General features: G+C 42.2%; 1 protein-coding gene across 1 annotated transcript in view; it reads right to left on the reverse strand.

The window, feature by feature from the left end:
• LOC136588079 (pendrin-like) overlaps positions 1 to 22961 on the reverse strand; it is a 130798-nt gene that overhangs the window by 69057 nt on the left and 38780 nt on the right. Inside the window, exons 4-9 of the mRNA XM_066587017.1 lie at positions 18795 to 18955; positions 15800 to 15964; positions 12126 to 12278; positions 10234 to 10316; positions 8134 to 8281; positions 2318 to 2431 (exon numbers count right to left, since the gene is read on the reverse strand). Coding sequence (XP_066443114.1) covers positions 2318 to 2431; positions 8134 to 8281; positions 10234 to 10316; positions 12126 to 12278; positions 15800 to 15964; positions 18795 to 18955 — 824 coding nt within the window. The remainder of the gene's footprint in view (positions 1 to 2317; positions 2432 to 8133; positions 8282 to 10233; positions 10317 to 12125; positions 12279 to 15799; positions 15965 to 18794; positions 18956 to 22961) is intronic.

The following is a 22961-nucleotide window of genomic DNA, read 5'->3' on the forward strand; positions in this document are numbered from 1 at the left end:
GGGGGTAGTATTATAGTAGTTATATTCTTGTACATAGGGATCAGTATTATAGTAGTTATATTCTTGTACAATACATAGAGCAGTTTTATAGTAGTTATATTCTTGTCCATAGGAGCAGTATTATAATAGTTATATTCTTGTACATAGGGGGCTGTATTATAGTAGTTATATTCTTGTACATAGGGATTAGTATTATAGTAGTTATATTCTTGTACAATACATAGAGCAGTTTTATAGTAGTTATATTCTTGTACATAGGAGCAGTATTATAATAGTTATATCCTTGTACATAGGGGGCTGTATTATAGTAGGTATATTCTTGTACATAGGGGGCAGTATTATACTAGTTGTATTCTTGTACATAGGGGACAGTATTATAGTAGTTATATTCTTGAACATAAGAGGCAGTATTATAGTAGTTATATTCTTGTACATAGGGGGCAGTATTATAGTAGTTTTACACTTATACATAGGGGGCAGTATTATAGTAGTTTTACACTTATACATAGGGGGCAGTATTATAGTAGTTTTACTCTTGTACATAGGGGGCAGTATTATAGTAGTTATATTCTTGTACATAGGGGACAGTATTATAGTAGTTATATTTTTGTACATAGGGGACAGTATTACAGTAGTTATATTCTTAAACATAGGGGGCAGTATTATAGTGGTTATATTCTTGTACATAGGGGTAGTATTATAGTAGTTATATTCTTGTACATAGGGGACAGTATTATAGTAGTTATATTCTTGTACATAGAGGGCAGTATTATAGTGGTTATATTCTTGTACATAGAGGGCAGTATTATAGTGGTTATATTCTTGTACATAGGGGGCAGTATTATAGTAGTTATATTCTTGTACATAGGGGCTGTATTATAGTAGTTATATTATTGTACATAGGGGACAGTATTATAGTAGTTATATTCTTGTACATAGAGGGCAGTATTATAGTGGTTATATTCTTGTACATAGGGGGTTGTATTATAGTAGTTATATTATTGTACATAGGGGACAGTACTATAGTAGTTATATTCTTGTACATAGGGGACAGTATTATAGTAGTTATATTCTTGTACATAGGGGACAGTATTATAGTAGTTATATTCTTGTACATAGAGGGCAGTATTATAGTGGTTATATTCTTGTACATAGGGGGTAGTATTATAGTAGTTATATTATTGTACATAGGGATCAGTATTATAGTAGTTATATTCTTTTACAATACATAGAGCAGTTTTATAGTAGTTATATTCTTGTACATAGGTGCAGTATTATAGTAGTTATATTCTTGTACATAAGAGGCAGTATTATAGTAGTTATATTCTTGTACATAGGGGGCAGTTTTATAGTAGTTATATTCTTGTACATAGGGGGCAGTATTATAGTAGTTATATTCTTGTACATAGCAGTAGTATTATAGTAGTTATATTCTTGTACATAGGGGGCAGTATTATAGTAGTTATATTCTTGTACATAGGAGCAGTATTATAGTAGTTATATTCTTGTACATAGGAGCAGTATTATAGTAGTTATATTCTTGTACATAGGGAGCAGTATTATAGTAGTTATATTCTTGTACATAGGGGGCAGTATTATAGTAGTTATATTCTTGTACATTGGGGGGCAGCATTATAGTAGTTATATTCTTGTACATAAGAGGCAGTATTATAGTAGTTAAATTCTTGTACACAGGAAGAAATATATTCCTGTAAATAAGGGCGGTATTGTTATAGGTTATTATTGACAGGTATTAGTATAATAGTATATCTAGACTTTACCATACAATATTATTTTACAGGGCATATTCTGCTACTTTGCATAATATTGTAACATTGTAAATACATTGTATTAGCTTACGGTCTGATCACACCTTTGTTAAAATAACGGCATGCTTAATCCATCATATGAATGACATCAACAGTGCCTGCTGCAGCGGATTAGCTTACATTGATTTTGTCAAGTCTCCCTTATGATGGTTATTTTTGCAGAAGTAGCTGTGCTACATTTTCCTGCCATTCATGATGGAACCCCTTGACAAAACCTCCAAACAGAGGTGGGAAGTGATCATTAGACTTAATGTGTCTTCTAGTTTATAATTCAACATTTTATTTACAATTTTGCAGGTTTAAAGCCGACACAGAGCTGGCTTAGTGCTCTACAGTCTTTAATAAGGTATGTCCTTTTATACAGGTTGTATGTCAGGATGAGTACAGAAGTAAGCTAATGTAAATAAACTGTATATATGATGCTTCACGGTGGTTATATTCAGTGTCGTCTTCATCATTGCGATAAATTAGCTCCTATGGTACTCTACCTGACTTTTTCCTCCAGTGCCCTCCTGGATTGCAGTTCGTGAGAGAGCAGTACTGGCACAGAAGCAAGAAAAGATGCCACCAAACAAATTGCTGGCGCCATTTGCAATAAATTCCTGTTAAAAAGGAAGAATAATATATTAAGCAGATCAGTGGGCAGTCCTAGCTATGAAGGAGGAAAACTAATAATGATAATTAGGGTGTTAAGGCCCATTTAGACGCACAGATTATTGCTCAAAAGATGTCTTTTGAGCGATAATCATTGCCTCATTTACAGCGCAATATGATCGCTCAATGTTGAGTAATCACCCTGCGCTCCGGAGGATGCAGAAGACAAGCTTGTTCTCTGCATCCAGCTGTTCCCCGCTGGGAGCACCCAGCCGAGCGCTCCGAGCGGAGGATGCAGTGACAAGCGGGGTGGACCCGTTTGTCTTCTGCATCCAGCTGTTCTCTGCACTGTTCGTTCTCTAGTTTAAGATCAATTAAAAACAGTCGCTGGTTAATTACCCTTTGATGTAAGCAGGCAGTCCTTCTACGTTCTTGACTTTTTCAAATAGGAAAGTTCTTTTCTTTTATACAGGGTTACTACAAGTAATCTTCCCAATGTGAAACACTCTAACTCCCATTTAATGACCCTCAGATACTGAAATTTGATATCAATGGGAACAAACTCAAAACATTTAGGTGTACAACATTAAAATATTCTCCACATCAACGGTGTGGCCTTTGTCACCGGACACACATGGAGCCTGTAGTTCTTGCCGTACACGTTGTAGCGGATCACGTCAGACTGATGCAATGGCTTCTGGGATGCCACGGATAATGGTGGGCGGTACTGGGGTCACATAGACTCTAATCACAAGGTGTAAGGTCCGGAGAACATGGAGGCCAAGTAAGAAGTTCACCATTGTCATGACTTGCACGGCCAGTCTATCGGTTTGATAGTCACCACTCACTTCTGACTTCATTGTGATAATGGGCAATGATGTCCTGTCCCAGCTGTGGCAGACGTTATATCTGTAGCGTGTCAAATTACTAAATCCATAGGATTGAGTCATTTAAGAGAAAAGAAGGTGTAGACTTTCCTATAGGATATACTGCAAAACACATTCACCTTGGGATAATCCCAAATATGCTCCATGTAGACAGTTGGGTTTCCCCTTCCTCACATTCTGATGTTACATTTGTTGCCCGAAAGGTGGAAGGCAGCTTCATCACTAAACACTAAAGACCCCATGAAACCCTCGCTTTCCATTAGAGCTTGCACTCTCGCAGAAAGAACATCGCTGCGAGTTATCATCCAGTTTCAGGGCCTGTAATAATTATGCCTGGGTGCACATCTAGCCTAGGTTAGGCAGCTTTCAAAATTGCACTATTATTTTGCCTTCCTCTGGAAATCGGAGACGGAGCAGTGGACAGAAAAATTAAGTGTGTAAGATGCCTCTTGTATCAGTTAAACTCCTATTCAGAAGCTTTTCCCGGTGTACTACATGCTTTAAATACAGACCAAAATCGCAGTGTAAGGAGTACCGAAACATCTTTCTAAATTTAAGGGCAGCCGTCTGTCACCCCAAGCTGCAGAGATGAAGCAAATCAATGATCAAAAGCACACAAGTATGTCAACTATAGAATAGTTGAAGAAGATTTAGGTTATGGAATGGCCAAGTCAGAATTCTGACCGTAAGGGAGGTTTCAGACTAAGGGCTCAGTCACACGGGCGTTTATTGCCGCGATTTGCGCATGCGCATGCGTCCGGCGATTTTTAAAAACCATTGCTTTGCAATGGTATCGGACACATGAGCGCTTTTTATGCGCTCATCCGATAAATTAGAGAACAGAAATCGCAGATCGCACCTATCTGCGATCTGCGATTCCTGTTCTCTTCTCTATATGCGCTCAATGGGGCCGGCGGCAGCAGCGCCGAGCCCAATGAGAACATATAGAAGATAAATCATTCTTCTCTTCCACAGCTGGAACAGCTGTGGCAGAGAAGAACGATGTTTGCCCATTGAATTCAATGGAGCGTCAATACAGCCGCTCCATTGAAAGCAATGGGCTGCCGGCGTGCGCGGGGTTAATTGTCGGGAAGGGGTTAAATATATAACCCCTTTCCTGCAATGCATCCTGAAAAGTGAAAAAATAAAAAAAAAGGATGTACTCACCTGCTCCCGGCAGCCTGAGATCCCCACGGCGGTCCTGCAGTGGGTGTGAAGGGGGTGTGACTCAGGCTTGCCCCTGATTGGCTCAGCCTGAGCCAATCAGAGGCTGATCTCAGTCACACCCATTCATGAATTCATGAATGGGTGTGACTGAGACTTGCTTCTGATTGGCTCAGCGCTGAGCCAATCAGGGGCAAGCCTGAGTCACACCCCCTTCACACCCACTGCAGGCCGGCCGCCGGGATCTCCAGCTGCCGGGAGCAGGTAAGTACATACATTTTTTTTATTTTTTCACTTTTCAGGATGCATTGCAGGAAAGGGGTTATATATTTAACCCCTTCCCGACAATTCATCCCACACTCGCCCGCAGCGCTTGCATTCAATGGAGCCGCTGTATTGCCGTCTCCATTGAATGCAATGCGCTGGACAGCTCCGGCCCATTTCTAATGAAACGCGGCTAGGAGCAGATTTTCGGGCGATTTTTGGGCCGATTTTTCGGCGCCGGTCACGCGATTTGCGCATGCGCATCCGTCATGCGATGCGCAAATCGCGTGAAAAAACGCCCGTGTGACTAAGGCCTAACATGGTTTGCTCCCATTATGTGGCACTGATATCACGGCCACACAATGGGGCAAAACAAAACCCACCTCCAGGAAATTATGGCTCTGATTGGCTAAGCTGAGATCTTTCTTATGTAATGCAGCTAGGTCTTACTTTCGGGGTAGGTTTTATTTTCAGAGAAACAGTATTTAAGTGGATTTACAGGTTATTTTATGGGCGGATCGGAATTGCAGGAGATACGCAATTCAAGTCACCCATACGGAAGCATGGGCATCCGCACTGTAATTAAAGCATGCAGATTTGTTTTGCAGACTTTGGTCCGGAAAATAAATCGCAGCATGCTCCATTTCAGTATGGTTTCTGCACGGACTACTTCCATTTAAGTCAATGGAAGCTGTCCTATCCAGGGCCTGCCCCCAGCTGACACTACAGATGGGCCGCAGATCCCGCAGGAGATTTGAAAAAAAAAATCTATACTGCACATGTACATCCACAGTACAGATGTCCCGGAAGAAGAGAGGTCAGCACGGACACCGCCACCTGCCTGCACAGGTACACAGGGTCCTCGACCGTGGATAGGGTCAGATTCCATCAGACCTCATCTGGAATATTGTGTCCAGTTCTGGGCACCCCACTTTAAAAAAGACAGACAAACTGGAGCAAGTTCAGAGAAGAACTACCAGGATGGTGAGCGATCTGCAAATCATGTCCTATGAGGAACGGGTAAAGGATCTGGAAATGTTTAGCTTGCAAAAAAGAAGGCTGAGAGGAGACTTAATAGCTGTCTACAAATATCTGAAGGCCTGTCACAGTGCAGAGGGATCAGCCCTATTCTCATCTGCACAAGGTAAGACTAGAAGCAATGGGATGAAACTGAAAGGGAGGAGACACAAATTAGATATTAGACAGTGAGGGGATCAACGAGTGGAACAGGTTACCACAGGAGGTGGGGAGTTCTCCTTCAATGGAAGTGTTCAAACAAAGGCTGGACAGATATCTGTCTGGGATGATTTAGTGAATCCTGCACTGAGCAGGGGGTTGGACCGGATGACCTTGGAGGTCCCTTCCAACTCTACCATTCTATGATTCTATGAGTATGCTATGGGCTTCCCTACACAGAATCAGACCTGCCTGTGGACATTAGGCCTTAGGCTGGGCTCACACAGGGCAGATTTGCCGCGGAAATTCTATGCGGAATTTCACTGCAGCAAATCCACCTGCGGCCACTAATCAAAAATCTCGTCCACACGGGATGGCAAACCTGGCAGAAGCCGGCGTAGATTCTCCAGCTGCAGCAGGTCTACTTTTTTCCGTTGCGGCCGTGCTCCTTTCTATTGGGAGCGCCGGCTGCAACAGAAAAGCATGCGGCCAAGCCGCTCCAAAACTCGAGGCTAAGTGCTGTGGGGTTTGAAGCGGCGCTTTTCCGGCAGAAATCTCGTGATTTTTCGCTGCGGCAAAACCGTGAGATTTCCCCCTGGAATGTGACCTATTTGACTCCAGCCTTAGGCCGCCTGCAGATGGCCTGGTCGGATCCGGCTGCGAGAATTCTCGCAGCGGGGCCCGACCTGAGCATCTACAGAGAACAGCGCGGGCACTCACCTCTCCCGCAGCCCCGGCTCTTTCATGTGCTGGCTGCCGAGATTTTGCGCGGCCAAATCGTCTGTATAGGATTGCGTTTGTTAACGCAATCCTATGGCAGCTTCCAGGGGCGCAAATTCCGCGGGAAATCCACCGCGGAATTTTCGCTCGTGTGCAGGCGCCCTTACTTTTTCTCCCTGCACTGTGGAGATTTACTCAGCGCGCTCAATAAACGAAACTAAAACAGTCCAACTGTTTGTGTGTTATTAGTAGAACTAGACTGCATATAATTGTAGCAAACAGACCACATTTTATTAGTAATCAATGCAGAAATCCAGGTAACTGTAAGGCTGGGTTCACACAGGGCGGATTTGCCGCAGTTTTGCCGCAGCAGATCCGTCCGCGGCCGCTAATCTTGGGATTAGCCAGCCATGTGGACGAGATTTCTCAGAAACCTCGTCCACACGGGACGGCTAATCCGCTGCGGTAAATCCGGTTGAAATCGCGGCTGCGGCCACCGCAGCTGCGGTTTCAAAAGAAGCAGCATGTCTGTTTACTTTCATTTTTTTGTTTATTTACGTCGCGGCCGCGCTCTCCTCTATGGGAGCGCCGACCGCAACGGAAAAGCATGCGGCCGGGCCGCTTCAAAGCCGCCGCGGCTTAAACCGCTGCGGTTCTCCCGGTGGAAATCTTGCGGTTTTTGCTGCGGCCAAACCGCGAGATTTCCGACAGGAATCCGCCCTGTGTGAACCCTGCCTAAATGGCTCACTTACATTTTCTTGCAACTGTATCTATGAAATCCTTCTAAGGCTGGCTGCACACACGACCCGATTTGCGATCACCCTCCGTGCGGACGATCTGCTGGATTCCACACCCATTGAAAAAATAGAACATTTGCATGTCCCCTAAGAGGAGTGTAGAGCGATTGCGATTTCTGCAAGTGGATTTAAATTCGCAGTATGTTTTGTTTTTGTGCAGACTCCGCATGGACGGTTCTATTAAAAAGTCTATGTAAGCTGTCCGCCCCGCAGCCCATCTGCAATTAATATTCCTTGGTCGGCATCAATCCTTGGTATGGCTTCAATTGCTTAAATAGAGCTAGCGGTCATCTTTTTGCACTGTTGGTCGCAGCTAAACTCCCTACCCCTCTGTTTCTGCAGCTACCATAGGAGTCTGGAGGAGCCTCCCGCGTATCTCAGCAAAAGATAGGTCTTGCCCTATCTTTTCCGGCAGCATCTAAAATCAGTCACCCTTTTTGCTCACCGATGTCCTATAATTCCTGGCGTGATGTTTTAACGCGGCTAAAAATTGCTCATCTGAATGAATACATTGGAAATTAATGTGTCAGAGCGCAAATTTTATCGCGGCTAAATTGGCCACGTAAAAATGCTTTTCGTGAAGCAGAGCTTAGTCTGAGCCCATGTAATACATTAATGCTACCTACGGACACAGGAACCACGAGCACCTTCCTCATTTACTCACCAGGAAGATATCCCTCTTCACCACATGCAACAATTTACCTGGTTTCCATCCACAGGATAGTTGTGTTTGGTTCCATAGACTTTGGCCACGGACACAGCTACAGCATATGCAACTATTCCAATGGAAAACGCAGAGCCAATCATTGAAGAAAACATGCTCACATCTGGTGCCATGGGTTTAATGAACCTAAAACAGAAGACATGAAGCCATCACTGACCTGTCAACTCATCTTACACCGTACTTTATCTCAAGAGGTCATTATGGTATTTAGTAAGGATAATAATTGGAGATAAGCAAGCGTCTGCTAAGGCAAACTCCTCGAGCGAGTAGTGCCTTATGCGGGTACCTGCCCGCTCGTCTCTAAAGATTCGGATGCCGTCGGGGGAGAGCGGGGAGGAGTGGGGGGGGGGGGGGACAGAGTGAGAGATCTCCCCCCTGTTCCTCCCCGCTCTCCCTCGCCGCTCCCCACCGGCACCGGACTCTTTAGGGACGAGCGGGCAGGTACTCGCATAAGGCACTACTCACTCGAGGAGTTTGCCTTAGCGCGTACGCTCACTCATCTCTAATAATAATGCATGCCGTTGTTATGTATATTTATAATGCACCTATAATGTGAGACCTGCTCTGGATGCCATTTAGAGCGGCTAGGTGGGTTACTAATTCTTTCCTTCTCTTCACAGAAATTAAGGGAGCCCGCCACACAAGCTATAAAACGTTAAATAACCTCAGCAAATTGGGGATTACACAAAGATTTTAATTATATCTTACTAGATAAAATTAAATCATTCTCCATTTGGAACCAAGTAAAACTGTGATCAGTCGCCAAATACACCCATTGATCAATTATTGTCCGTTTTCAGTGGTCTAAGGCCAGCTGCACACCAAAGGGTTGGATTCCACACCGAAATCCAGCCTTGATGGCATCTGGCGTCCACTGCTACTTGTCACTTTTGTTCTTTACCTGCACTGCGGCTGGCTGCAGTGAGCCGCCGTTGGTCAGGCACAGTACATTTTTTAAATGTTTTTTTCCTGCACTGTTGCTAGGTGATGATGCAGGTACACGCGACTTATCAGTGTTAGGGGTTAATCCTATTTTTAAATAGCCTAGCATAAGAAAGATAAGGAAACAGTGTAATAAATGTGACATTAGTTATTTGGTTGTATATGTTATGTATTATGGAAATGAAAAATATGTAAAACATTCCAGAAGTTGCTAATAGAACTTGGATATAGAATCATATGTAAAAAGGTATATTCAAGCGTTTATTTGGATGACGATTTTAAAATACTAAATGTATTATTTCATTCAGCCATCTTGAATACAAGTTTGAACCTTTGACCAGAATGTACTGAATATACTGAGTAAGGTGGCTAAACCAGTTCTATGTGCAAATCAGAAGCAATGTCCCCTCTTTTGATGTGCAAATTCGATTGACTTGGAGACAAGGTTGAACTTAACATGATGGGAATTTAAGATTACATTCTGGTCTGGGAAGAGGTGTAATTAAGTTTGTACTCAGACAGTGTGGAGTCAATCTTTATGATCATATGCAACTGTTTGATGTTCACTTCACACAGGAGTGTGCTGATACCTTTTGTTTAGAAGGCCTTGATTTACAGCCATATTGTAATCTGTTGAAATGAGGACTTGGTCAGCAATATCAGAATGTAAAGTAGTTTGAAACTTAGTATCAGGCAACATTTGGAAATGCCTTCTTTTCATCTTGTATAAAAACTGGCAATGTTCAACAATAAAGTAGAATTCATTCTGATTCACTAGACTGTGTGTGTGTAGTGGCTTATTATGGTTCTCTCCTATGAGTACTCATTATAACTTTCCTTTGAATTTGGACTCAGGCAACATCAGCACTGGTCTCCGTTGAAGACCCCCGACATCAGCAATGTCAATTGTGGATGGGCCGCAGGTAGCACAGCTTCCATTGACATCAATGAAAGACGTCCGTGCAGAATCAGCACTAAGAACATGCTACAACTTTTCCTAAGCTTTTACAAAGCATGTAACCAACGGTATTTGCTGCAGATCCACGGTGCGGACGCCGACTATGGATTCCGCAGTGCAAATCCGATCATGTGCAGCAGGACTTAAGATGATGTGTTGTTGAAGTACAATGACTCACCCGCTGGGGATGGTTGCCACAATTGAAGCATTATACCTTTCTTTCAAATTTGCTCCGTAAGACACTCCTGTAGCTACTATTGTCTGAAATGTAAAAGCAAAAAACATTTTAGACACTTAGATTTTTGGATGATTATGCATTATCTCTTTGATTCCTTACTGTATGTGTCTCTGCAGATGTATTAGAAACTGGAATAAAATGGGTATTTTCAGTAGTCCATACATAGAAGTAGACGGTATTCTCTGTACTTCGTTCTCCTTGATGTAAATGTTAAACTATTATACTTAGGGATTCCATGCAAATCTCCCCAAACCTTACACTGAGTTAATAATCATAATAGTGTATCAGTTTTAGGGTGAATAAAATTGTGCAAGTTTTGTGCATTGCGAAACGCACAAAACTCACCCAAAGACAGAACCCATTCTTTTCAATGGGTCTATTTACAAGAACAGAACATGCAGATGTGTAGTCTCCAGCAGATCACACAGCAAATGGAAGGAGTATCCGTGTCCTGTGTGATGCAAGTCGTGCCCAAGAATGTCTTGTGTGACTCGCGCTTGCCCATGTGAAGGCACCCCAACTTGGCTGGGTTGTTCCTTTAACCCCTTACGGACGCGACCCCTTATTTTCATTTTTTCTTCCTCACTTTAAAAAAAAAAAAAAACACTTTTTTTTTCTTCTGTTTGCATAGCTACATGAGGGCTTGTTTCTTAATGAGCAAGTTGTAATTTTTAGTGGTACCATTTAATATTCCACATAATTTACTGGAAAACTTTAAAAAATTGAGTGAAATGTAATTTTAAAAAATGCAATTCCGCCATCTTTGAGGCTGCAACAAAAATGGCATGACTTTACTCTGCGGGCCAGTACAATTACCACGATGGTTAATTTAGATAGTGTTACTTTTGTTGTACTACTTTTTTTTTTTTAAAGGGCTTGTTTTTTGTGGGATGTTCTGTAGTTCTTATCAGTGCCATTTTGGAGAATGTGACTTTCTGAACACTTTTTATTACATATTTTTGTCTAGAGATAGTGTGACCAAAAATGCACAATTCCAGCCTTTTTTTCCACTATGAGGGATAAATAATGTGTTACCTTGATAGATCTGACTTTTGTGGATGTGGCGATACCAAAAATAATAATAGTAATATCATGGGAGGTGGGGGGGGGGGGGGGGGAGGTTAAACTTACTTTATTCTTTTCCCAAGGATTGAAAATGGGATTGAACTTGCAATTGCTCATACAGTACAATGTAATACCACAGTATTACATTATACCACATTTTGACAGGCAATCTATGAAGGCATGCTGCAGACATTAGCACTGATTGTAGCTGCCTGAGATACCTTTTATGGAGCGGGATTGGCTTGCGATCCTGCTCCATATAAACCCCGCACAGCTGGAACGTAACTATGTTTTTTAGTGTTAATGAGGTAAAGGGATTGTATAGGGTTAGAAAAACATGGCTGCTTTCTTCTAAACACACTTGTCTGTGGGTTATGTTTTGGCATTGCAGTTCAGCTCCCATTCACTTCAATGGAACGGAGCTGCAATGCTGTAAACAACTCTATGGACAAGGGTGGTGCTTTGGAAAAAGGCAGCCATGGATTTTAAACCCTAGACACTCCCTTTAAGTAGGTTAAAGGAGTTGCCGGTTTAATAAAAAGTACGGGGCAAAGTTATTCTGTTATAGGGTTGAATTAAATAAAACCTATGAAAAGAGAACACGCCTCGCCTCTTCCTCCATGTGCAAATGACCTTCATTCACACACAATCTGTATATTTCCTCCAGGTTCCTTCCGGTTTACTTTATATGACCCTTCTGTGTCAATAACTAAAATGCATAACAATTACCTGCAGGACACGGGCATTGACAGTCATTTCAAACTTACTACAATAATTTCTATTGGAATCGGCACACGAAGCTTGTGCTTGAATCTTTCATTGATTTCCTTTACCACCACACATACTAAAAAGGCCAAAAGTCCAGCGACGAAATCACAGATGTTGGTTTTAGCGATGTCGCGGAAGATATCAATAAGTGACTAAAACACAAAAGAAAAAGACTAAGATATAAAAATGGAACATGTACAGGATTATCTAAATGCAATAAATTAGTAATAAAGTATTAAAGGGCCACTCTGATGATATCCTTTTGTATATACTGGGTAATATAACTATTCCAGGTGGGTCAGGTGATCTCCTTGTGACAGTCCGAGACATACTTGCCTTTATGTTCTCTCAAGAAGTCACTTTTTGAAATAGCAGAATTTGTTTGATATTACATGGACTGTAGCATGCAGGGGGTGGAGGCAGAAACTCCTATCACAGTTACTGATGCTGATTAGAGGCTCTTGGCACACCGTTAGTGATAGAGGAGATGATGGTGCATCGTCTTAATTGTATACTTTTGGTCTTTAGCTTATTTAAGTGACTATAGAAGGTAATGAAATTAGATGGTACTGGCTCTAGCTGGTCATGTGATGCATCATGGGATTGCTAGCACAGTATAGAAGAAGTAAGAGGGAGAAATCTAAGCATAAGGGCTCACGGCCGTGACGGGCTCCGTAAGCGGAACACCTCAACGGGGTCAGTCATGGAGCCCCCCCCAAAGACCCCATACTCCCCTCCGGATCCATTGCGTAGCTCCCGCATGAGGCGGCCGACGGGGCGTGTATTCATGCTATACTTCGACTGTAGTAAAGCGGAAGTATAGCGTTATGGGCGACTTCCATTGACTACAACGGAAGCCATCCGCGCGTATTCCCACGGCAAATAGGACATGCCGCCGGTAATTTCACGCTGCATGAACATGGAGTCTGAACTGTGTTTTCACTAGTTTGTTGGCTTGAAAAAGACCTTGTTTGTAGGTCGAAACGTCGCCTCTTTTAAAACTGTGAAACAATAAAATATGCTCCTTTAATCAAGAAGCCTTTTTTTTGCATCATTATATGCTGCCACAGCTTTGCTATGGTAATTTCACGCTGCAGCATTTCACCACAGAATTCCGCAGCGTGAACATTTAGCTATTAGGTTCAATAGAACTTAATAGCTGTGGTGAAGCGCCATGGGCATTAGCCCTAAAGATTAATTAGATATCTGGTATGTAGCAGAGAGGAGGCTGAACTGCACGGAAGTGACTGCAATATACATAAGGGGTGTGCAAAGTGTGGCAGACAATCAGGGGAGCGGTGCCGGGATGTAAAATGTGTTATCGCTGTTGTGGCCTTTTGAGCGATGGAGCGCACATTGTGACAAACAATACTGTAATCTTTATTTGCAAGCCAAATTAGTGGTACAGTCTCTAACTTGGCTCACAGTTTCAGTACTTGGCAATACTGACTACTACATGCCAACGCTGTCTCGGCTTATCAGCTCTTGTGTAATCAAGTCACAGTCTCTTTATATACTCAGGAGGCCTGGTGTAACACTCACTGTTTTCTAGTGGCGGACTTGCACTCTCAACAAGAGCTCTCATAGTCAAGAAGGTCTGACTGATCAGGCACTCTCCGTACTGACCCGGAGGCTCCAGGGCTTTCTGCACCTCACACTCATGAACTGCACCACTTTCACAGCAGACTCCAGGGCTTCTCCCGGGGTGCACAACTCAGGCCACACACGCACACGCAACCTTACACAGACCCCTTGTACTTGCTTCTCACTCTACCACCACAACATCTTGCATGTCACATTGCTCCATTGGTACTAAACACAGGTACCACTCTGTTGAGCAAGTTGTGCCCAACTATTTGTCCATCTGATGTACATGCCCTGCCCAGCTCAGTGACCAGTTATGCAAATTGGATATGTGGCCATCATGACTGATATTTAAACCACTCAGACAATGTACCTTAGGGCCAAAACTGGGACTGTTACAATAAATTAACTGCACCATCATCAGTAGTTGTGCAATAACCAATAGGTGTTAACCAATCTCTCAACATACACATCAGCATTCATAACCCTTTTCATCAATAAACTGCATTATCCTATATCATCCAAATACTAACAACCTGTCCGTCTGTGCATGAGTGAGTGACATGCTCTGCCCCTGAACACATGATGGTGACATCATCACAGGTCTTTTAAACACGCTTCTGCTGTCCAGCTAGATGTTAATTAGTATTCCATAGCAACTGAGGACTCGGGGGTTTTGTAGGGGACGGAATACTAAAGAACACCTACAGCAGCCATGTGCTTACAGTGGGAGGATCTGATTTGCAGAACCCATGCGGGAGATCTGTAAATCAAACTGCCTGTAGGAATGCGTTAGCGTCCGCAGTAAAAAGCATGCGGATGTGATTTTTTCCTGGCGTGCGGATCGCAGTTGCAGGAAGAAATGGCAGCATGCTACATTTTTCTGTGGATCCTGCACGGAGGGCTTCCATTGAAGTCAATGAAAGCTGTCCGATCCGTGGACCACCCACAGCTGTCACTGTGGTCTAGCCGTGGATCTACAGGAAAGCAGGAGATTTAAAAAAAAAAAAAAAGCACTGCACATGTGCCGGGTGCATCAACCAGCGTGCCCAGACACATCCACCGTGCTGAAGCATCATAGAAGCATAGAAGCATAGAATCGTAAAGGACCCCCCGGGGCTTCTGGCCCAACTCCCTGCTCAGTGCAGGAATCACTAAATCATCCCAAAAAAGAAGATCTCACCGCGACGGAGGAGACCCACGCTGGATCCGGAGAGGTAAGAAAATGTCTTTTCCTCTCCATCTCCGTGGGCACGCACTAATACCGCTGCGGGATTCAGCCGTGGAATCGGTGCGTGCAAGTGGACATTGGGCCTAATAGTGTTTACCTGACTACAAACAGTTTAAAGAAGTGTTCTAGTAAGATAAGGTTATATAAGGTGGACAGGGGTTAACTAGATGATCAACAGGGATCAGACGGGACCCTCACTGATCGCTTGAACAGGAGGTCAGTGTCGTCTTAAGAGACTGGTTAATGAATGGCCATTTTCAGCCACTGCTCCATTCATTTCTGTGAAAGCGCTGATAATAGCTGAGCTCAAGCACTTGGCAATCTCCAGCCCTCCCATTCATTTCAATGAAATGGTCTGCTGCTCCATTCATTTGTCAGTCTCTCAAGGCGGCACAGGATCCCCATTCTGGCAATTGGCAGGGGTCACCAATAGTGATTGGACGCCGACCAATCATCTAGATATCCCCTATCCTGTAGATAGGAAATAACATCACCTTACCTTAATACCCCTTTAACCTTTTCATGTGGTTCTTCAGCGATGAGAAAGCAATGCCAAGCTGTCATTTTGAGCGCTTGTGTGGCCCACATTTTTATGGTTGCTCCTAGATCTTTCCATTTCTGACTGACTAATGCATTCTGTTTGTATTTGAAGATTGCATAGCTGATGTGTTGTAGCCAATTAGAACTAATAGCAAAAATTAAATACTATTGCCCATGTAATAAACACAATTCCTATATCTGGCATCACCATTTCCTCACAAATTATAGTGTATAGTTAAAATGTATTTGACTTCTATTACATTGTGATATATCAACAACATGCTATGTCTGTACAGTATTCAGTAGTGTGGTACTTACATATATTATGGACAATACTCCATTGTGGTTCTTCCCTGTAAGGCTAAGGAGTTGATTAATTTGTGACACAAGAACCTGAAAAGCTGCAGCAGTTGTAAATCCTCCAACCAGGGGTTCTCCAAGATATCTGACAATGAAACCAATCTGAAGGACACCAAGACCCAACTGCAGGAGCAAGGTGGATATCATGTATTAGTATCTCAAAATAGTTTTTTGCTATAAGCTATGAGAACTATCTGTAACTGTTTCTAACTCCAGTCATGTTTTCAGGATTTCATGGTAGGAATTTATATATATTTATTAGCTGATATACTCGGCTCGTGCCAAATTTCAAGTTTCTATGACATCAGAAGTGAGAGAATTAGATTCTGTGGGTAAAATTTGGACGCTAATTCTTTTGCGCTAGAATTAAATAATCAATGATTGAGCTGGGATCTCTTTACTTTTCCTATTTAGGACATAATCTATGCTTGTGCCAAATTATAAGTTTCTATGACATCGGGAAGTAAGAGAATTAGATTCCGTACGTAAAATTTGGACGCTAATTCTTTTGCACTTAGAATTGAATAATCGAGTTGGGACCCATTAACTTTTCCTATTTATGACATAATCAATGCTCGTGCCAAATTTCTATGACAGCGGGAAGTGAGAGAATTAGATTCTGTACGTAAAATTTGGAAGCTAATTCTTTTGTGCTAGAATTAAATAATCGAGTTGGGACCCAATAACTTTTCTCTCATTATGACATAATCAATGCTCGAGCCAAATTTCATGTTTCTGCGACATCGGGAAGTTGGAGAATTAGTGGCGAGTCAGTGAGTGAGTGAGGGCTTTCGTCATATATATATATATATATACACACATATATACACTCATCTAGAATTGGCACATAGGTTTTCCTCTGGGATATGAGATAGATAAATATAAGATAGATAGATAGAGGTGACATTTGGATTTTGTTTGCAGGGCCACTTTAAGGCCGCTGTCACATGGGTTGTATTCATCATTACACATTGCGTGCACAAATACATTTGTGTGACATATAGGCCTAAGTGTGTGCTACATAGGGATAGGGAAGCAAGATCTCCTCTCCTCATTGTGTGCTGTGTATGGAGACATCATAGCAGATGGTCACCAACCCTTCTGGAGTTCAGGTCACTGAAGTTAGGCTTGCATAAAGGACTGTGATATAATTATGAGATGCATGTATGGATGTACAAACATCTGGAACTTTTAATGCACTGAAATGCCTCCTAGCAGACTCATCCTCTTGACTGACAATTTTAACCCCTTAGAGATGGAGCTTTTTAAAAAAAAATTTTTTTGTTTTTTCCTAACCCTTTAAAAAAATCGTAACTCCTTTATTTATCCATCCATCTAGCTGTATGAAGGCTTGTTTTTTGCGGGACGAGTTGTATTTTTCAATGGTACAATTAAATGTACCGTATAATGTGCTGAAAAACTTTAATATTCTAAATGGAGAGGAATGGAAAAAAAACAACATTCCGTCATCTTTCGGTGAGTTTTGTTTCTATGGCTCACAAACTGCAACAAAAATGACATGATAACTTTATTCCGTGCATCAGTACAATTATTACGATACCAAACACATAGTTGTTTTTTGCTGTACTACTTGTATTTTTTTTTAAGATATTTAATTTTTTTAAATCATTTTCTGTCTCCATCTTCTGCGCACAATAACTTTATTTTTCCATCAAAGTAGTTGTGTGAAGGTTCCTTTAGTGCGGTACGTCCTGTCGTTTCCGTTGGTACCATTTTTGAATACAAAGGACTTTTTGATCGCTTTTATTACATTTTTTCTTGGAGACAGGGTGACCAAAAAAACGCATTTCTGGCGTCTTTTTTTTTTTCAATGACATTTACCTACGCGGTAAATAATGCATTACTTTAATAGATCGGACATTTACGGACACAGTGATACCAAATAGGTATTTTTGTTTTATTATTCTGATTCTTTTAATACAAATACGGCAAAAGCTGCTTTTTTTAAACTTTTTTTTACTTTTTTTTAATAATTAGTAGAACTTTATTATTCTAATTTTTACATTTTCTTTTAGTCCTCTTAGGGGACCACAACATGCGATGCTTTGATCGCTCCTGCAGTGAGATGTAATGCCACAGAATTACATTATACTGTGATCTGACAGGCAGTCTATCAAACTGCCCCACGGGGGAAGGCTTGATAGGCATACTTCAAGACAGCCCTGGGCTGCCATGACACCCACACAACTCCCTGCGATCTCATCGCGCGGGGGGAGGGGGGGGGGGTATGGAGCCCCTGAACGTCATTCTGGGAATTTAAATGCCGCTGTCAGAATTGACAGCGGCATTTAAAGGATTAACAGCCCCGATCAGCCGCGTGGCATGTCAGGGCTGTTGCCCCCAGGTGTCAGCAGGAAAGAAAACAGCTGACACCCACGATTTATGGAGGGAGATTGCAGTGCCATCTCCCTCCATACAGGTTCTGCAGCTGCAGGATGTAAAAACACTATGGGGCTTTCACTAAGGGGAGAAGTTCCTGAAAAGTGCCTCATTTTGTAAGTTTAGGCGCAGTATTTGTTTTGGGGTCGCACCTTATGCTAAATCAGTCACATGTCAAACATTAAGCTATATGAACCAATCAAATTTGACCTCCAATTCTCAGTGCAATTTAGATGAGCAAATATACTGGCGCCCATACACAGGTCAAGATTCCCTGATTGTCGGGCAGCACATGGATGAAGCAATCAGATGTCCAGGTGGCAGCCATCAATCAGCGGTCCTTGCGGTCCTGGCAGCATGTACAGTAACCCCAACTGCTTGTGGTTATTTAACAGTATCAAAAATTAGCCTTTAGTGAAATCTGAGAATTACCAGTAAAATCTCTTAGCAGACAGTCTACTTCATGCCAGTATGTCTGCCACTATCACATCTCTGATAACACAGTAATGGAGAACTAGGCATCTTATGAGGGTCACAAGACCAACTATGTTACCTGTATAATTCCAATTAAGAAGCAGAGTGTTCCTGAAATTAAGATCCTCTTGGCTTCTAATGATTCATTGCCTGTATTGTTGGAATCTGGTAGAAGATCTGAATCCGGAGCATATTGTTTAACAACTGAACCCACCATCAAACTAACCACGGGGAAGGGTCCTGAAAAGAGAACAGATAAGGACAGGCGTGGGAGGGTAGTGCTCATGGGCATCTTATGACCACAACTCCCAGCAGGTATAACATGTTCTGCTTGGTGGTTTTATCAGGTGCAACCTGAAATCTGTTCTGCCAAAATAACATCAGCGTATTGCACAACCCAGAAGGGGGGTTAAATGTTAGGTCCTTGCCTCTTCACTATGAGGAATGCATTTTGCAGTGTTTAAAGGCCAGACTTCGGGACGTCCGGTCACTGTGGGATGCTCGCAGATGCAATAATGTAGCAAGGCAGCAGAGGGCGCTCTTATTGTGTAATGAACTGGACTGCCTGAGGAGTCTTCGAGCAATTTACATGATTTTACTGAAAAGTTGACTGGTAGCATGACAACACGATCAGTTGGAGACCATGGTGTGCTGTGGAAGGCTAAATATGACCCAAGGAAATCCATCCTCGGGCTATACCCACAAAATAAAAAAAATTACAGATTTCTACCGTAGATTATCTGCACATAAATTAGCCCCATAATTGATGGGGCTAATCTGTAGCTTTTCCCTTGCAGAATATAGAGTGTGAATATAGCCTTAGGGTGAAAGAGAATGATGCTGTTGGGTGTCAGGATCTGCTGAGGGTATGTGATAGGGAATAAAGACCCCATTTACACGCAACGATTATCGCTCACAATTAGTTGAAACAATGGCTTTTGAGCAATAACTATTGTGTGTTAATGCGAGCATCGTGCACTTTTCGTTTGAACGATGATTTTTAGTTCAGCATAAAAATCATCGTTCAGATCGCATACTGGGGGCAGGAGATAACATTACAGATCTCAGACCTCCTGCTGAGTTCTGCAACAGCTCCTGGAATCTCATTTGCATGCAAATGAAGCTGATAAAGTACTAATGGGCATGAGTGCCAATAGTACTTAATGTAAAATGATCACTCAAAACTGTCATTCTCCTTAACTTTTGAACAAATTTTGAGCAATCATTTTTGCGTGTAAATGGGGCATAAGGCAATCCCTTATGTCATGTAATTTGGAGCTGGTGGGTCAACTGAATTAATGTATGATTTCCCTGTAGAGCAGCTGTTTTCTGGTTTGCATTTCTCATGGTCAATATTGGGTCAAACGTAGTACAAAAATGCATGCTGTGGACTATGTTTCACGTCCCATATGTTTCTGAACTTTTTTGTGGAATGGAAAATCTACCCTACTATGCTTTTCTGTCCCACAAAAAAAAATATGGAAATGTATCATTTTCTCCTTAACATTACAGTCAATGGAAAGTGTATGGCTCTACCTTTCCATGCATTTAATGTATATGCTTTTTGCCATCAAATGCCTTAAAGGAAAAAAAAAAGTGTTCTACTATAAAATAAGGTTTCTTAACGTAAAAGCGGACATGGACATATAGAATGATACGGCTATGCGTTTAATGCATATATTTGAAAAACGGACAGGTATGATTAAAATGGTGTATGTTTGTATGTGCTTCTTCACGCACAGTTAACGTATATGTTAAATGTACAGGAGAATCATAATGTGAACAGCCCCCACGCTTGGTTCTTGCAGTGGATTCTGACTGCCCTAAATTCCTTAAAGTGCAAACCAATCCCATCCGTGTCTGTGCCTTGTTACAAGTATGCATGTCATAAGTGTGTATAAATATGCATGCCCCTTCGGATCTATTTTATTTAAGCCTGAAGAAGAACCCTATGTTGGTTCGTAAGCTCGCTTTAACATCATGTATTTTTTGTTAGCCATTAAAAGGTATAGATTACATAGTTTCTCTTGACGGGAACAATCACATTTTGTTGACCGTTACCATGGAAATGCACGTAAGGTTTATAAACAAAAATAATGGGAAAATTTGAATTAGGACCAAATATAAAGTTACTTCATTTTTCTTCTTAGATGAATTAAGACTATAAAAAATAATAGTCAAGGTGGACATAGCTCTTGAAGTGGACCTGTCGGTTCTCTTGACATGCCTATTTTAGCAAATACTTGTATTGTTTATTAAAGGGGTTGTCCCAAGAAAGATACTGCAAATAGTTAAATAGAGCCCATAATTATAAACAGTTTCTATATTTACACGTATTAATGTTTTTCTGTCCCCAGATACTCCAGGACTGATGTTAGAATAGCGCGACCTGCTGTTAATATCCCTAGATACTCCAGAACTGATGTTAAAATAGCACCACCTGCTCCTTATATGCCCAGATAATCTAGGACTGATGTTAAAATAGCGCCACCTGCTGTTTATATCCCCAGATACTCCAGCGCTGATTTTAGAATAGCACCACCTGCTGTCTTTAATCTGTGTCCACCTCAGTAAAAGTTCCACTTGCTCATCTTGCTCCTCTCTCCGCTCCACTGGGTATATGGAGGGATCCTCGCTGTGGGAGCCTGATGCTTATAAAATAAAAGCAGGAAAAAGGGTTTTGTATGTAGACTCACTGCAATTACACATCCACTCACCTTATATAGCTGTGTATCACACGGTATGATGTATACCTTAACCACCTCCAGATATTTGCCTTCTGAGCCCCTTGCAAGCAGTGCCTTACATGGACAGCCCGATGTGGGAACCACACTGCGTCATACATGCTGATTACCAGGAGGCTCAGATGCTGAATCAATACACAATTACTACAATTGTTGAGGACCTGTGAAGAACTTTCTGTATGCAGCAAGGATCTTCCACTACCATTGGTCCACCTGACCAGGAGAAGAGAGGTGCCCTCGGATTGGTCAAGGGGCAGAGCTAACCGGAGCTAAACTGAAACAAGTCCCCTGAGTCGAGGAAGCTGTGGATTTTCCCTTTTCTTTGAGCTATATGGCAGCAGAAAAATATAAAAGGGCTGAGAGGTGGGAAAAATGGAGGAGTGAATAGAAAGAGAGAGGCAGAAGGAGGGGGAAGGACGTCTGCAGCCAGTTTGTTGGCTTTCTCCCCTGTCCTGTTGCTTGAGAAGCTACTGAACCTTTTTCCAACCCCCTGTTGAGCTGATCATTTACCCACTATTCTGAGGGAAGCCTGCGGTCGTCTTCAAGACCTGAAACCCCTTTCAAGCCATGCCTATCCTCCCATGCTTTCATTGAACAGCCAAAGAAGCCCCAGCACCACAAGCCACAAACAGCAGAGAACCTCCATAGACCATCTGAGTGAATACTGGAGAACTTTAGCTCATGTTTCAGGTTGGCAATTACTGTTAGATGGATGATAAGGGTTTTCAGTTTCTGTCAGTCTCTCTATAGCTTTCCCATAATTCAGGTGCTGCATCACCAGGGCTTAACTATGCATGGATCAAAGTTGAACTGTTGATGCAAATTCTATTGTTAAAAACTCTTTCAGATTGCCATGTTAAATAGTAAATGGTGTGCCTGCAGTTTACATGTGATATTCTTATTTCTCCACAAAGTTCTCTTAAATCAAGCTCTGCATCACGACTTTCTAACTTCACCACCCTTCCAGATTCTGTTGTATACCTTCACCTATGTACAAGATTGTACAGAGCAAACTACACTCATCGCCACCATAATGCGGCTCCAAGCCACCCCTTATAAACCACTCTGAGAGTGCAGGCTTCTTCCTGCTTGTTGCACATACAGATATCAAACCATAGTTAGTGCAAGTGTCCTTACACCAAGGGGAAAGAGTCAAACACCGAACTGACATAAAGGGAACCATGCCCAGCATCACCCACCTGACAACACACAACACATCAGATGTCTGGAGGCTGCACCTGTCAAAGGGAAGGGGAGAAGGGGTCTGCATAAGATGCAGATGGGGACTACAGGTGTCCAGACCATCTTCAGGGAAGATGAGTGAAACACTTCACATGCAGACCACCAAGCTCTGAGTGGGACAAAGACAGAATGAATAAAATGATCAGCATCCTCTAATCAGAGGAGCTGGTATTCATGTGCAGCAGACTAGTGGGGAATGGCTGTCTCGAAAAAAATCCACACTCAGACAGACAGCTCAAATATCCCACACCTGTGAAGCT

This window comes from Eleutherodactylus coqui, chromosome 13, assembly GCF_035609145.1.
Source record: "Eleutherodactylus coqui strain aEleCoq1 chromosome 13, aEleCoq1.hap1, whole genome shotgun sequence".
In the NCBI taxonomy this organism is placed as follows: domain Eukaryota; kingdom Metazoa; phylum Chordata; class Amphibia; order Anura; family Eleutherodactylidae; genus Eleutherodactylus; species Eleutherodactylus coqui.